We start from the raw sequence: 11,746 nt of genomic DNA on the forward strand, positions 1-11,746 counted from the left end.
TAAATAAACACTTTTTTTTTTCTCTGTGTGTCAGTGTTGGTTGTGTGATCGTCTCAAAGAAATGCAACAGCATTCACTCTCATGGAATGATTTATTAAAAAAAAAAATTAAAAGAACTAAAACAAAACATTTTAACAGAGAACATTGAGTGTATTCAGTCTGTCGGATCCTCACACTTCTGTTTCTTAGGATTCGGCTCTTCTGAAACATCTATGGAGCAAAAAAAACATTTTAGCACAGCTGTGTACTGTGTATGTTTTTATTTCATGTTTTAATACTGCTGCCCAATGACAGTAGTAAATGTGAGAGTCTCTTACCACTGTCTTTGGTGTGTGTGGAGTATAGGACCCCTCTCGGCAGTGTAAAACTCACACACATCATCTCCTTATTGGGTGCCACATTCCTCACCAGGTGCACAGAACACTGTCCTTGCAGGGAAGTCTTTAAACTGGCCTCCGCCCGCTCCACTACATCCCTCTGAGCGTCATCTTCCTTGGAGAACCCGTAGCAATGCACCTGAGGCAGGTTGTCAAGACTCTGGTCTGGCTCCGGGCCCAGCAGACCTCTGAAGGCATCGAGGAACTCGAGGGCCAGTGCGGGGAGATTCATCACCACATGAATCTTTTGTGATCCCTTCATTAGAGCAGGCAGGCGCTCCTCTACAGGTCCCCGGATGAAGTTCCGTCCATCCATGTTAAATGATGTTATTTTTCGGTCAACCTTGTTGAGTTTAGCATTGTGCTGGAGCCAACGGAAGGACTCTGGGTTTAAGTCGTTAGCGAGGACCTCGCAGCCTCGGCGGGCCGCTGGGATCGCGAATGGACCGACTCCGGCGAAAACATCCACTACGGTATCGCCACGCTGAAGAAGGGAAACGATGCGCTCGTGTTCGGTGCTCAGTCGAGGGTTCCAGTACACGTGAGAGAAATCAAATTCGTAAAACACGCCATTCTCACGTACCTGAGAGAGGAAAAAAAATGTAGATTACAGACAGATGTCTCTTTGAAAACAGACTTAACTGAATATGCTGACTCTTTATATAAGATGAACTCACTTTTGCTACCATGTTACTCTCTCCTGCCAAAACCTCCATTTGGAAGTTTCTATAAGTGGAATCAATGGTGTTGGTCTTGTTGACCACACAAGTAATTCCTGGGTTCTTATCTATGATTACTTGACCTGGAACAAAACACAAGAAGTCCATAAAAAGATTTAAACATCAAGAGATAGTTGACCCAAAAATAAATATTCTATTATTTTGTCACCATGTCGTTACAAACTAGGGTTACTAAACTGTTTAAAACATTTTTGTTAATTGAAATAAAGCTGAAATAAAATTAAATATAAATATTAGATGAAAAACATGAACTCAATAAAAATGAGAAATACTGCCTTGACAACTAGCTTAATTGAATAATTTTAAGTTGAAGAACCAAAAAAAAAAAAAAAAACCTGTATAAATATAAACAAACTAAATAAATATAAACAGAAAAAATATAAACTAAAACTGAAAAAAGAACACTTAAAATTGAAATCTAAACTAACATTTAAAAGTGGACAAAAATTACAAATGCACATTAAACTAAAAATCAAAACTGAAAAAATAAATATATATAATCATTATTAATATTTAAAAATACATAAAAAAAAAACTAAAATAGTATATAAATAATTCTAAAATAACACAGTTCCAAACCCGTAATGACATTCTTTTTTCTGTAGAACACAAATGAAGAAATTTTGAACAATGTTGGCAACAGAATCGGACCCTATTGATTTTTATTTTATAGACAAAGACACTGACACATTTTCAAAATATTTCTTTTTGTGTTCCACAGAACAACAAAATGCATACAGGTTTGAAATGACATGAAGGTAAGTAAACAATGACAGAAGCTGATTTATCATTTATCTCACCAATCAGTTTTCTGTAGGGGAGCTGGTGGTCTCTCAGGTTCATATGGGCGATGTGGCCCACTCTACTAAATCCTGATGTCACATCCTGTCCTTCAGGAAGTACAGCTCGCAGTATCTCCTCACTCTTAAGGTTCTCATAGGTGAGTTGCAGTTCATACTTCTGGATCTCCTGAGGCACCCCATAGGCTTTCAGAGCTTCTGCCTCCTCACCGCCAAACGAATCTGCAGATGTAATGCTGTTTGGGTCCAATAGCAGCAGCCGATGTTCTCCTTCACTACTGTCTTTATTCCCATCTTCACTGTGTTCCTCAACAACCCGTTTGAGTCCCGGCCTCTGTAGTGCCACTTTCTTCAAACTCTTCACAGCTTTGTTGAGAACATTGGTTGGTATCCGTATGGCAGGCACACTGACTGTCTGACTGAAAGCTGCTCGGTCCAGTTCTGTCATGCCCCGGACTGTCGGAGGGGGCTTGTAGAGCCCCAGATCAGTCTGTGATTGGTCAGTCATGGTTTTCTGAGACTGGACTAGAGTGGAGAACTGGAGGGGAATTCTTGCAAATTGGTTTACTTTCTGAAACAGAGAGACACAACTGCGATGTTTCTGCAACAGGAACAAAAGTCTGCCAGATCTGTTGGTCAAAGAGAGAGAGAGAGAGATAAAATACAAAAGTGTATAATGAAACAAAAAGAAGAATTTGCAACCTTTTCGTTAATTCAATTACAAAACAATTTAAATAAGTGCACATTTTAGCAGCAGACTGTTACACTGCTAACCTTGATAATAAACTACAAGTGTATCTGCTTATCCAAAGAGCTTAAACCGTGTAATTCATTACATTCAAAACATAACTAAGTTTTATAATATTAACAAATTAAACTGTGACTGCTCACCCTCTGCAGCCGGCAGCCATAAGAAACACGCTTTACAGTACGTCATTTCTAAGCGACCGAGTCTTCGGCTCGTGATTGGTCTGTGACGTGAGATATAAGTGGACATGTGACCTTTTTTTTTTTTTTTTTTTTTTTTGTATAATCACGTGAATAGAGATGTTTACGTTTACTTGAGTCTCTTTTGGAGCCGGTGGTGTGAGAGGGGATACATGAATTGACGGTTGTTGCTGTGCAGAAGAGTAAACTAAACGGCTGAACATGTGGAAAAACAACGCAAACTGTAGCGTGCAGACGGGGAGCGAGTATGAGCCCATCGGAGAGGAGAGCAGACCGCTATTAGCACAGGTAAACCACATCCTGTCATCTCCTGATAACATTAATAATAAGAAGAAGAAGAAAAACGAAAACAAGTGTCAGTGAACGAAAGGTGTCGCTTTTTCACATTAACATATTGCTAAGCTAAGACTAAACATTAATTAACGTCCCAGCTAGGATTAAGATGAAGTTGATTTGTATAGCACCAGTGTAAATTGTACATGCAGTGTTGTATTAGTTTTTGCAAATTAAATATATTTGGCGTTCCTCTAAAACCATAAAGCTGTGTTCTAATGCTTTCCGTGGAAATGGAGAGGAGTATGTTTTTTATGTCATTTGCTGCCTCGTGCTTTCTAATCATTTTCACCTCGTCATATGGTGATCTTAGGCAGTTTTATTTTGTCTTTGCAAAGATTTTACTTCCCTTTGTGCTTTCATTAACTTGGTGTCTAAGCAGACAGTAATGACATTCATTTTGCATATTTTTTCTCTTGCATTACGTCCAGGATCTATTTTGTCTTAGTTTGCTCCAGTGTGAGCTGATATGTTGTTGTGTAATTTCTGGTCTGTTTATCTTCCTCACAGGGTGCTCAGGCTAGAGGTGCATCCTTCTGGTCTTCTGCCTTTAATCTGATGAATGCCATCATGGGTAGTGGCATCCTGGGTCTCTCTTATGCTATGGCCAATACGGGCATCATCGGATTCAGGTACACAGACATAGTGTTTCCGATTCAATACAAGTTCAACTGTGCTGACAACTTTTGTGGCATAATGTTGATTACAACAGAAAATTGGTTTGATGCACCCCTCAGTTTTTTTAAAGCAAAATTGTGGTTCCAGTAAGGTACTTGCATACCTTACACATAAACAGAGCCATGCAAAAATGTTCCATTCGGCAGAGATTTTTACACAAGGATAGAAGTGAATGACTTCTTTGTAGAGAACAGTCTGGGAGAAGTTGAAATTGTTATCGCAAACTATATGAAACAAACATTATTCCACAAATGCTTTCAATAGAGCTTCCCTAGTATCTGACACAGTACAGTCATTTGACCTTGTTTTTTTTCTCAGTATTCTGTTGCTGGTGGTCTCTAGTTTGGCTGCTTATTCTATCCATCTCCTGCTGCTCCTCTGTGACAAGACAGGTAATATCAACTCTTTGACTTCTTCATTACCCTGCATAATCCTGTTTACCTTTCAACTCTGTTTATTTGAACCCTCACCAGGGTTATTATAGTTAACTAAAATTACACACATCTAAACTAAAAGTTAAACAAAACTAACTAAAAGCACACAAAAAAAATTAAGTTACTAAAACTAAAATGCAAACGAAAAATACTAAAATTAAAAACTAATAAAAAAAAGGGGGGGGGGGATTATACTAGTGATCCTAAAATAACACTTATTTTCATAAACTCTACATCAGTTGAGAAATCTCTGCTGACAGACAGAGGAGTTGTAGGCAATTTGTAACATGGTGAAATGGTCTTTCATGATTATACATTATAACCGGGCCTCATTATTGCATATGTTTTTGTCTGCTAGGCATCAACTCTTATGAAGCTCTTGGAGAGAGAGCGTTCAACAGACCTGGCAAGGTTGGTAAATATCACAGATCTAATATCTAGCCTACAATGCTTTATTTATCTGATTTTGTCTTTGTCTGAAGATTCCCTGCAGTTAAGCTGTAATGATGCACTGCAATGTTTCATTTTGTAATATGAAAAACTAACTGTGTCTGTGGTCATTATCTTTGTACTCGTCATAACTGAATGCACTATAGAAGTAAAATGCGGCTTTTTACTCCCATAAAGCGTGTTTTTCACTTGTTTTGAGCAGATTCTTGTGGCCTGTACTATTCTCATTCAGAACATTGGAGGTGAGGTTTTCACTTTCACTTGTATTTAATTAAAGTCATACCACTTAACCTTTGAACTCTGAAATTAGAATTTCTACATGCCCTGATGCAGAGAGTCTCCCCTCTCTTTCGCTTTCATGGTCTCAATTTCAACATGTTTTATTGGGTGGATATATTACTTTTAACTTAGCAGGTTGGTCTGCAAACAACAGCTATATTACAAAAAAAAAAGTGAATAATAAGAAAAATAAAAATCTGTCTTTTCTTTCTGTCTACCTTTCTCTGAACACTGCTTCCTAGTCACTGTGAACAGTAGTAAGTATTCTGTGTGTCATGTGGTGTTCAGTAGTAGTAAAACTGAATTTTGTTTATCATGAATCTCCCAAAACTACTTAACATAAAATCTATCTCACTTTCACACTAGAATTTAGAATGGCAACAACTGTGTGTTTGTGTGAGCGCAAGTGTTTTGCTGCAGTCAGGTTTTCAATCTGGATACAAGCCAATCCTTTCATCAGCTGTCTGTTAATCATCTGTGTTTGTGTGTGTATATGTGACCATATGATATGAACTCGTGGCTGTTAGCATGTAAGTGTAAGTTTAGAATATGTTGACCTCAGAGGTCACTGCTGTTTTTAAATAGACCATGTGTTACTGTCCGTGGAATTTTTCTGACAATATTGTTATGCATGTTTGCATCATGATGATGTGTTAGAGTGTGTGTTTGAGGTGTTGCATAGCTTGCTTGTGTAATGTGCTGTCATTCTCCTTCTCTAGCCATGTCCACCTACTTGTTCATTTTGAAGTCTGAAATGCCTGCCGCCATCACCGGCTTCATGAACACAGAGACTTCTGGGTAAATAAATATATACCACACCCTCACACTACATTCTGATAATGTGCAATGCAAGTTTTCAGTGTCAAGTAATTTTTTTCTGTTCTCACTGAAATTTAAATTTGTCACAAAGCAACAGTATTAGCCAATCAGAACATATTTATTGTTAAAAATGATCTTATCAAAAAGTAGAAACTGAGCAACCAATAAAATGTCAAACAAAAAATCAGACTAAAATGGAAGATACAATGCTATTTAAAAGTTTAGTCTCATTAAGATATTTTTAAATACTTTTATTCAGCAAGGGGTGCATTAAATTGATTAAAAGTGTCAGTAAAAATAATTATGATGTTGCTAAAGATTTCTATTTTATATATATGCTAAAATATTGAGCAGCACAACAATTATAATCATAAATAGAAATTATTGAGCTGCAAGTCGGCTTATTAGAAAGATTTCTGCAGGATCATGTGACACTGAAGACTGGAGTAATGTGAAGACTGTTAAAAAATCAGCTTTGCCATCACAGAAATAAATTACATTTTAAAATGGATTAAATAGATTTCTTACTGTATTTTTAATTTAAAATAAAATTCACAAAAAACTTCTTTCAAAAGCATTTAAAAATCTTACCGCCCCAAAAATTTGAATGGTAGTAGTACATATGGTTTATCACACAAATATGATTTACATATCACAAAATCGGAGGTGAAAAGTTTTACATCTTGAATTCATTACAAGTCAAATTAGAAACACGATTCAAGAACAGAGATAGAAGGGGACACTTTCACAAAAGGTCATTCACTGACTGGCAGAAAAACACTCTTTCTCTCACTTCCCTGACTTTAAGCGAGTTTCCGAGAGAGAGAAAAGAGCAAATATTCCAGAGTAAAGAATGTAACGGTCATTATTTTATTAGCCGCTGTTCTGAGCTGTGGTTCAACTGTGCCCCGTCCCCACGCAGCTGGTTTGGATTAAAGGTCCGTTCACGTAAATCTCGCACATATGTTCCACCCAACGAGAGTTGTGCCTTCCCAAGATCCCCTTTACCAGTACAATTACTGTGACCAGACCCAGACACACACAAACATCACTTCTCCATCTCTCTGGGAGGAGCAAAAATCACAAAGCGGCCACAGTATAAATGCTTGAAACTTTAGTCATTTACTGTAAAATAACATTTTTCTTTCAGTGGAGTAATTTATCTTCATTTCTTCAAGTGGATCAGTTAGGCTGTCTAGTACCTCCCTGTTGTTAAGACAGAACCACAGGAGATCTCTCTCACACACCATCCTGTTCAAGATTCCGTCTCCCAGTTCAAAGAACTGACATACACATTCACATTACTTATTTTTTCACATTTTTGTGGAAACCATGATACATTTCTTCAGGATTCTTTAAAGAATAGAAAGTTCAAAGAAATGCATTTAGTTGAAATTGAAATCTTTGGAACAATGTTAATATAATAATATAATAAAAGTATAAATGTCTTTAAAAATCTTACTGTTCTCAAACTTCTCAATGGTACAAAATGAAAGGGATAATAGAGACAAAATAATAAATCAAATAAAAAAGGTATTATCATTTATTTATTATAATTAGTAATTAATAATTATTATGTTGAAATGTTTTTCTTTACATTTATGCTTTTTTTTATCTTATTGAAACATGAAAAATAACTCTTAGCAAGGTATTTGTCTACACTGAGTTGGTGGAAGTAAGTAGAATACTGAATAAAATGATCAGTCTCAGTTCTCTCTTTAAATATTTTATTTTATTTTTGCTCTGTTTTATTAACATAAGAAAGTGAGCACTGATTCAGGAGTACTTGGACAACGAGAGCGAATCTGAGGAGGAATTTCTGGCATTAGATGTGGGGATTTCCAGAATCGCAATGTTTTAAGGGTTGATTTGGGAAGCAGACAAGTGTTTTGTGATTGATATCACATCCATGGGTTTAAAACACTCAAGTATGGGGTCAGTAGAAATTGATACTTCTATCTAGCAAGAGTGGATTAAATTGATCAAAAAAGACAGTATAGGCATTTTTACAAAAGATTTCTAATTCAAATAAATGATGGTCTTTTGAGCTTTCTATTCATCAAAAAAAATCATGAAAAATGTATCACATTTTTGGCAGAAATATTTTTTCAACACTGTTTTCAACATTGATGATAAGAAATGTTTCTTAAGCAGCAAATCAGCATATTAGAATGATTTATGAAGGGTAATCACAGGAACAAATTACATAAAAAAAATATATGAAATACAATAAAATAAAAAGGTATTTTCAATTATAATAGTATTTCACAGTTTTACTGTATTTAATGTGTTTTTGATAAAAAGCTTAAGAGACCAAAACAAACAAAAAGATCTTACTGATCCTGGGTGGATATGAAGAGGTGTGTATGCCTTTACTTTGTGCCATTTTTTTAATGCAATTTTTTTTTGTCCTTCTTAGAAAGTGGTTTGAGGATGGTGTTACACTATTGATTATAGTGACTCTAATTGTAGTGTTGCCATTGGCTCTGCTTCCTAAGATTGGTGAGTGACAGTTTTTTTTTTTCTGTATTTCTGTTTTCTGTAATTATTCTGTACATGTGTAAGAGAGTGTCTATCGTCAGGTTTCCTGGGATACACCAGCAGTCTCGCATTCGTCTTCATGCTGTTCTTTACTGTAGTGGTGAGTTGTTTTCGCTCTCTTTCTCTCCCTCTCCCTCTCTTTCCCATGTTGATGTTTTCATCTCTCACACAGGTGGTGGTGAAAAAATGGTCCATTCCCTGCCCACTGCCAATTAACTCTACTGTGAGCCTGGTAAAGACCACACACACACCCTCACAGCCGGACCGCTTACCAAAACACCCCACGTTAATACCCAAAGCTCCAGAACAATAGAACATTTAGCTGCATTTATTTATTTAAATTTAGCTATAGAACCTCATCATAACTTCATAACTCCTCAAATTTTTTTTATCACAACAAACTTAAGGCTAAAGCATTGTTTTTAAACTGTCAGATATTAGGTTTTTTTTTTTTTTTTTTTTTTTTTTTTTTTTTTACTTCTCTAGAACTTTTTTTTTAATTATTAAAGATGGGCTTTAAAACTTTTTATAAATTTTTGTTTTTATTTGTTTCTATATAGTTTAATTAGTTATTTTTCCTATTTTTAACTTGTTTCTCACAACAGATACAGATGTGATAGCTGGCATGGTGCTAAGCTATAAACAATTAGTCATTACTCTCAGATATTTTGTGCAGTCTGATTGGATCCAGTCAATCAGAAACAGGATGTAGAATCTTTTTAAATAAGGGAAGTGGTCTTTGACCTCTTGAGCCAGAGGTCAATGCCTTTTATTTATAACAGTGTGCCGATGTTCAGCTGCATATAATGTGATACCAGAGAGCATTTTTTCATTTTGTTGCTGTTCTGATTTCATTGTAATCTTCATATTCACATTAATTTTCTTTTTCTATCCCCAGAGATTAAATACCTCTGAATGCACCCCACAGATGTTTGTGATCTCTAGTAAGGTGAGTGTGTGTGTTTTCCTCAGAAAGGCGAGCTGTGTTTTGATTTAAAGTCTGCCTTGCAGGACTATTAGAAACCCAAATATTAGTTGTAATATTATAGCATAACCGCACACACATCAGGAGGGTGAGAAATGACCGTGTGTGTGTGTGCATTACAGAGTGCTTATGCCGTCCCAACAATGGCTTTCTCCTTCTTGTGCCATACGGCAGTTTTACCTATTTACTGCGAGTTACACAGGTTAGGTCACTCATTGCTGTTCTTTCTGTGCATCTGCCACATATATAGCCTGTTGTTGCCTTATTATATGCATTTATGTATATTTTTCAGACCCACAAAGCAGAGAATGCAGAGAGTGGCAAATGTCAGCATCTTTCTTAGTTTTGTGGTGTATCTGATCTCTGCCGTGTTTGGATACCTCACCTTCTTTAGTAAGAACGTTGCTCAAGCTACACAGTCCCACAAACACTTGATAATGACATGACCTTACATTTTTAGTTCCAACAAAGGAGCTGGAAACAAAATACTAAGACTAAAACTAAAAACATAAAGGAAATTTTCATTACTTAAAATAAAATAAACATCAGCTGAAATAAAATATAAAAATAATTTCTCATTCTCAACCTTAATTTTAACTTGTGTGACAGGGAGATTTTTTCAAATGTTCTTTATTCGCAGCACATGTGGAATCTGAGCTGTTGCTAGGATATGACACCTACCTACCACGGGATGTTGTGGTGATGGCAGTGCGTCTTGCGATTTTATTGGCCGTTCTGTTCACTGTGCCGCTCATTCACTTCCCAGTAAGTCAAACGCCAGATTGTGAACTATTTAAGAAAGAAATTCAGAAAACACATCCTCTCTCCTTTTCTTTCAGGCACGTAAAGCCCTGTTGATGTTATGCAGGGGAGAGAGGGAGTTCTCCTGGCTCTTTCATTTGCTTTCCTGTTTTTTCGTCCTCACTCTTGTGCTGCTGCTCGCTATTTTCGTCCCTGACATTAGGAATGTCTTTGGTGTGGTGGGTGAGTGTGTGTCCATACGCTCAGTGTGTTTAGTTCAATGTGTTTATGTGTGTGTCTGCATACCTTTTCTTATGTGATTCTAGGTTCTACGACCTCCACATGTTTGCTGTTTGTGTATCCTGGAATGTTTTATTTGAGAATCAGCTCTGAGCCAATCAGATCTCTCAATTCAGCAGGGGTATCTAAAGTCTTACATGCATTCAATAACACATACATGACTTCTTTAACAAGGCTAAATTTATTTGCTAAAAAATACAGTAAAAACAGTAATATTGCAAAAATATTATTACAATTTAAAATGACTGTTTTCTATTTTAATATATTTAAAATGTAATTTATTCCTATGTTGGGAATAAATGTGAGTGTCACATGATCCATTCTAATATGCTGATTTGGTGCTCAAGTAACATTTCTAATTGTTATCAATGTTTAAATAAAAGTTATGCTGCATAATATTTTTTTGTGGAAACCATAATACATTTTTTTTTTCAGGATTCTTTAATGAATATGAAGTTTAATAGCATTTTTACACTTGATATGTTAATTAGATTGTTGATACTATTTTGCTTTCTTTAGTTTTCTTCCCATAAGCATCTTTTCCAACTTTCTCTTTCATTCTAGGCGGTTTTTCTGATGGTGATTGGTCTGGTTGTGGGTGTGCTGAGCCTGTGTGTCATCATTGTCTCCTGGGTTCAAGGTCCTTGACCTTTGACATCATTATTGGGCGTATTGCACGAGAGAAGAGAAAGCTTATTTTACAGGTGACACACCAGGCAGAGACTCTTTTCTGAACCAAATTAAGGGAATCCCAATGAGATGAGCCTGTGCTCTTATGACAAATCTCACATCCTCATAGCACTTTATGACACTTGAATACTGAACAGAGGCACAATCAAATTCAAAATATCCAGCAGAGCACTGAAATGCATATTATGTCTGAATGACAGGAGAGTGTGACTATTTTTGAATCAGATGGTTGCTTCCATCCATAGAAAGACAGCTGGGACCAATGAATGAAGGAAGTGCACTGCCGATTTTACAATAACTGAATGTGGGATATTAGATTTATACAGATGTTTAATGAATTGGAAAAGCTGCTTGTCTGACTAAAAAAAAAGCTCAGATTTAATGATTAGTCTTTAGAAGACAAAAACCTATCAGAACTTTCAGACACTAATCCCAAAGATTTTCTGTTTATTCAATATAGAATTCAAAATGTTTCTTCTATTTTCTATATTAAACAATGAAAAATATATATATTGAAAATATACAAGTGTATTTTTTTTGTACCATCACAACCCTGTTTACATGTCCAAAAGGACAATTTTTATGTATTATTATGTGAATTTCGATAAATAAAGGGAAATAAGAATTAAAA

At 36.0% G+C, this 11,746-nt stretch overlaps 2 protein-coding genes across 6 annotated transcripts; one reads left to right on the forward strand and one right to left on the reverse strand.

The window, feature by feature from the left end:
* Window positions 1-6: 6 nt before the first annotated feature.
* LOC109088343 (tRNA (guanine(37)-N1)-methyltransferase) lies at window positions 7-2,900 on the reverse strand. 2 transcript variants are annotated; one of them, XM_042737247.1, is made up of 5 exons: window positions 2,809-2,900; window positions 1,918-2,546; window positions 1,055-1,179; window positions 318-960; window positions 7-210 (listed from the first exon to the last, which is right to left on the reverse strand). In XM_042737247.1, the coding sequence occupies exons 1-5, from the start codon at window positions 2,826-2,828 to the stop codon at window positions 155-157; spliced, it is 1,473 nt and encodes a 490-aa protein (XP_042593181.1). In that variant the 5' UTR covers window positions 2,829-2,900; the 3' UTR covers window positions 7-154. The 2 variants fall into 2 exon arrangements, with proteins under 2 accessions (XP_042593181.1, XP_042593182.1); XM_042737248.1 differs by having other exon boundaries at window positions 2,692-2,811.
* Window positions 2,901-2,940: 40 nt separating this feature from the next.
* LOC109088342 (probable sodium-coupled neutral amino acid transporter 6) lies at window positions 2,941-11,746 on the forward strand. 4 transcript variants are annotated; one of them, XM_042737249.1, is made up of 18 exons: window positions 2,941-3,153; window positions 3,709-3,830; window positions 4,195-4,268; window positions 4,669-4,721; window positions 4,963-5,002; window positions 5,094-5,174; window positions 5,282-5,296; window positions 5,759-5,837; window positions 8,278-8,360; window positions 8,441-8,499; window positions 8,572-8,631; window positions 9,298-9,348; window positions 9,507-9,586; window positions 9,677-9,777; window positions 10,025-10,149; window positions 10,224-10,368; window positions 10,452-10,546; window positions 10,990-11,746. In XM_042737249.1, the coding sequence occupies exons 1-18, from the start codon at window positions 3,067-3,069 to the stop codon at window positions 11,071-11,073; spliced, it is 1,434 nt and encodes a 477-aa protein (XP_042593183.1). In that variant the 5' UTR covers window positions 2,941-3,066; the 3' UTR covers window positions 11,074-11,746. The 4 variants fall into 4 exon arrangements, with proteins under 4 accessions (XP_042593183.1, XP_042593184.1, XP_042593186.1 ...); XM_042737250.1 differs by lacking the exon at window positions 5,094-5,174; XM_042737252.1 differs by lacking the exons at window positions 10,224-10,368; window positions 10,452-10,546.

This window comes from Cyprinus carpio, chromosome B13 (assembly GCF_018340385.1).
Source record: "Cyprinus carpio isolate SPL01 chromosome B13, ASM1834038v1, whole genome shotgun sequence".
NCBI classification, from domain to species: Eukaryota; Metazoa; Chordata; class Actinopteri; order Cypriniformes; family Cyprinidae; genus Cyprinus; species Cyprinus carpio.